Consider the following 4,403-nt stretch of genomic DNA (forward strand, 5'->3'; position numbering starts at 1 on the left):
GGCATTGTGGCCAGCCAGCCGGGCACTCGGGGGCACGCGCGGCTGCCGCTCGAGCTCTGCCCCCACCCCACCCGCCGGCAGATCTGGGGTGGGGACCCAGGCAGGGGCTCCTGCAGCCACTGCCCGGCGCGGACCGTACGGAGCGAACCACTCCTCTCGGCGCCGAGAAAGGAGCAACGGAGCCCTCTGCAGCCGGCCTGCCTCCCCGCCCCTGACCACTCGCTTCCCGGCTGCCTTTGTGGCCGCAGCTCCTCGCCGCCGAGCCGAGGGCCGGCGGGGGCGCGGCGCGCACGGCGGAGCGATGCCCAGCTCGCTGTTTGCAGACCTGGAGCGCAACGGCAGCGGCGGCGGAGGGGGCGGCAGCGGCGGGGGCGGCGGCGGCGGCGGCGGGGGAGAGACCCTAGATGACCAGAGAGCCCTGCAGCTCGCGCTCGACCAGCTCTCCCTTCTGGGGCTGGACAGCGACGAGGGCGCCTCTCTGTACGACAGTGAGCCGCGCAAGAAGAGCGTGAACATGACCGAGTGCGTGCCGGTGCCCAGTTCCGAGCATGTCGCCGAGATCGTGGGGCGACAAGGTGGGTCCCGCAGGGATGGGGAGCTGCAGGGGAGGGGGTCTCGGGCCACCGCCCCGCGGGGAGGACGCGAGAGGGATCGAGATACGCGGCGCCGGGGAGCCTAGAGGAGGGAGGAAGAGCCGCGCGATGGGCCGGCGCCCCAGACAAAGAAAGTGCAGCCGGGCTGCGTCCCAGAGCCGCGCGCGGCCGCGGCGGGGTGCACTGTATCCTGCTAAGAACACTGCCTGCTCCCGGAGGGCCCCCTGCCCAGCCCACCCTGGGAAATGCAATTTAAATACGAGATGCTTGGGGGAGGGGGCCTTTGATCGGTCCTTCGGGAGCGGAGAAGGAGGAGAGAGTGTCGGATGGGAGGAGGGTTCTGGATTTCTGCAAAGCGGAATGGAGCCCAGAGGAGGAACAATGGGTCCCGGGCCTGCCCTCCCTTCCCACCCGCCCCCCGCGCTGGGGGCTCGCGGCTCCGGCCGGCTTCCCCGAACCCCCTTCGCCGCGTGTCAGGGCGGACGGCGCGCCCCGCTGGGTCCCAGCCGCATCTCCCCAGCGGACTTTTTCTGGGAGCCTCGGGTTTGACTCGGGACTACTGCAGTCCTCGGGGGAGGGCTGGGCTGTTCCTCGAGCGCCTCGCGGGTAGAACCGCTTCCCAGCCCGTGGCGCGGCCCGGGGTCAGCGAGGGAGCCGCCCCCTCTCCGCCCATCGCGTGTCCTGCCGTCGCGGGCTGTCCCAGGTCTCTGCGGTTACCCCGGGATGATGGGCGTGTCTGTCTCTCTCTCCCACTCCCTCCCCTGCACCCTGACTCGCAGGTTGTAAAATCAAAGCGCTGCGGGCGAAGACCAACACTTACATCAAGACCCCGGTTCGCGGGGAGGAGCCTGTCTTTGTTGTGACGGGCAGGAAGGAGGATGTGGCCATGGCTCGGAGGGAGATCATCTCTGCCGCCGAGCACTTCTCCATGATCCGCGCCTCGCGGAATAAGAACACGGCGCTCAACGGCGCAGTGCCCGGGCCGCCCAACCTGCCCGGGCAGACCACGATCCAGGTGCGGGTGCCCTACCGCGTGGTAGGGCTCGTGGTGGGGCCCAAGGGCGCCACGATCAAGCGCATCCAACAGCAGACGCACACGTACATCGTGACGCCCAGCCGCGACAAGGAGCCGGTGTTCGAGGTGACCGGCATGCCAGAGAACGTGGACCGCGCGCGCGAGGAGATCGAGGCGCACATCGCCCTGCGCACGGGCGGCATCATTGAGCTCACAGACGAGAACGACTTCCACGCCAACGGCACGGATGTGGGCTTCGATCTGCACCACGGGTCCGGCGGGTCCGGCCCAGGCAGCCTGTGGAGCAAGCCCACCCCCAGCATCACGCCCACCCCAGGCCGCAAGCCCTTCTGTAGCTACCGCAACGACAGCTCCAGCTCGCTCGGCAGCGCCTCCACAGACTCTTACTTCGGCGGGGGGACCGGCGGCAGCGCAGCCGCCACCCCGCGCCTGGCGGACTACAGTCCCCCCAGCCCCGCGCTCAGCTTTGCGCACAACGGAAACAACAACAACAACGGCAATGGATACACCTACGCAGCGGGGGAAGCTTCCGTGCCTTCCCCCGACGGTTGTCCGGAGCTACAGCCCACCTTCGACCCGGCTCCTGCTCCCCCGCCTGGGGCGCCTCTTCTCTGGGCCCAGTTCGAGCGGTCCCCGGGAGGCGGACCTGCAGCTCCCGCGTCCTCTTCCTGCTCTTCTTCTGCGTCTTCGTCCGCTTCGTCCTCCTCAGTGGTCTTTCCTGGGGGCGGCGCCGGCGCGCCCTCCAACGCCAACCTGGGGCTGCTGGTGCACCGCCGGCTGCACCCGGGCACCAGCTGCCCTCGCTTGTCCCCGCCCTTGCACATGGCCCCGGGGGCGGGCGAGCACCACCTGGCTCGCCGGGTCCGCAGCGACCCGGGCGGAGGGGGCCTGGCCTACGCCGCCTTTGCCAACGGGCTGGGGTCGCAGCTGCCCGGCCTGCAGCCTTCGGACACGTCCGGCTCCTCGTCGTCGTCCAGCTCCTCCTCCAGCTCTTCCTCCTCCTCCTCCGGGTTGCGGCGGAAGGGCAGCCGCGATTGCTCCGTGTGCTTCGAGAGCGAAGTGATCGCCGCGCTAGTGCCCTGCGGCCACAACCTCTTCTGCATGGAGTGCGCAAACCGCATCTGCGAGAAGAGCGAGCCCGAGTGCCCGGTCTGCCACGCGGCGGTCACTCAGGCCATCCGCATCTTCTCCTGAAGGCAGCGCGCGCCTGCGCGCCCCGCGCGAGGGAGGGGAGACCCCTCGCCCGGTCCTCGCTCCTTAGCGCCCGCTGCCTCCTTGGTGCCCCACCTCCTCCTCCTCCCCTGCTCGCACTCTGAGATCCCAGAGGAGCTTGGAAAGCTGTAGTATCCGCTCATTTTTAAAATTTAATTTTTAAACGAAGGAACTTGCCAGGATATCTGCATCGAGAGTACTGCGGCCTAGGGAGCCTGTGAACCACCCGATTGCATGCTCTATAGATAATAGGAAGGCGACATTCTAGTGATGATAGTTTTTACACTGTACCCAATAGGAAGCTCCCAAAAGAAGAAAACCCCATAAGTGTTCCATTTTCTTAAAGTAGGAAAAAAATGGACAGTAATTATTATGAAGATGATGATAATAGTGTATGGGATGTGTGGACTGTGTAGTGTGTCCCCTTGTGGCTGCGTTCCTACCATGCTTATTACAGAACGCGGTGGATCCTTTTTGAATGTTCGTGGAAGGGCCAGGAGTTCCTGTGAAACCAGGATACTGCAGCTTTATTAAAGTTAAAGAAACTGTAACATATCTCTTATATATTAAAAACATTTAAAAGTTTTAAAGAGAAATTGCATTAATACAGATTGAAGTATTTTATTCTTTTTTGACTTGAAAAATTATATTTCATATTGCAAAGATGTTTACAAGTATTTTAATTTAAGTTCAGTGAACTTTTTTGTAGCTGGGTTAAATCTTTTTATTTTAGTATGGCCTTATGGCAAAGAACACTGTATTATTTTAATAATCACACAATTGTGACAAACCATAAAATGTGTAATGTTTTGAACAGTATTCTGTTGGGATGGAGATTTTATAGGTTCAGACAAATCTTCTACGTCTGCTTCACCCAGCATATTTTCTATTCAGTGATATAAAGCATATTTTATTCTATATTATTACAAAAAAACGGAGATGTAAAAACATGTCAAAAGGAACTGTTGATGCTTTCTAACATTTGTATAAATAGAATTCAGTGCAAGTTACAACAATTCTGTTGCACCACTCTAGTTTTAGTATTTCTATTTTAATACATTTGTTTACCACTCGTTTATGTATATGTAGGTGACGTTACTTGAGCTTAAATGTACTTTACTGAGCAAAGTTTAAAAAACAAAGTATATTTTATTTTATGATAAGGGGCCTTTAACCTCATGGTCAAATACTAATATTATATTTGCTGAGACAAGATTTGAAATTGTATCAAGAGTTTTATTTTTCTGACATTTAAAGTTCTACATAATAAAGGTAAAACTTAAGTAATGGTGCTACTTCATTTTTTAAGTATTTCTATATAAATAAAATATTGAAGAAAATCGATTTTGTGTGGTGACTTGATTTTTTTCTCGGCCCCTTGGCGTCTACCTGCGCAAGGATCCGTCTTAAAGTGATGAGTTGAGTATAGAACTTCAGGGTGTATCATGTCCGTATTTTATCGATAGGACGGACTTTCGAGAGGCCAGAGTTGGGTTTGGTGGAATATACAGGCCGTGGGAAACAGTATTTTTAAAAAGTTGACAATTTCTGCTGGATCAGGG

The 4,403-nt window shown here is 58.0% G+C and overlaps 1 protein-coding gene across 1 annotated transcript; it reads left to right on the forward strand.

The window, feature by feature from the left end:
- The first annotated feature begins 155 nt into the window (after positions 1-155).
- MEX3B (mex-3 RNA binding family member B) lies at positions 156-4,185 on the forward strand. The gene is made up of 2 exons (XM_070617152.1): positions 156-575; positions 1,373-4,185. The coding sequence occupies exons 1-2, from the start codon at positions 302-304 to the stop codon at positions 2,821-2,823; spliced, it is 1,725 nt and encodes a 574-aa protein (XP_070473253.1). The 5' UTR covers positions 156-301; the 3' UTR covers positions 2,824-4,185.
- The last annotated feature ends 218 nt before the right edge of the window (positions 4,186-4,403 follow it).

The sequence above is a fragment of the Equus przewalskii genome, chromosome 1 (genome assembly GCF_037783145.1).
Source record: "Equus przewalskii isolate Varuska chromosome 1, EquPr2, whole genome shotgun sequence".
Lineage (NCBI taxonomy): Eukaryota > Metazoa > Chordata > Mammalia > Perissodactyla > Equidae > Equus > Equus przewalskii.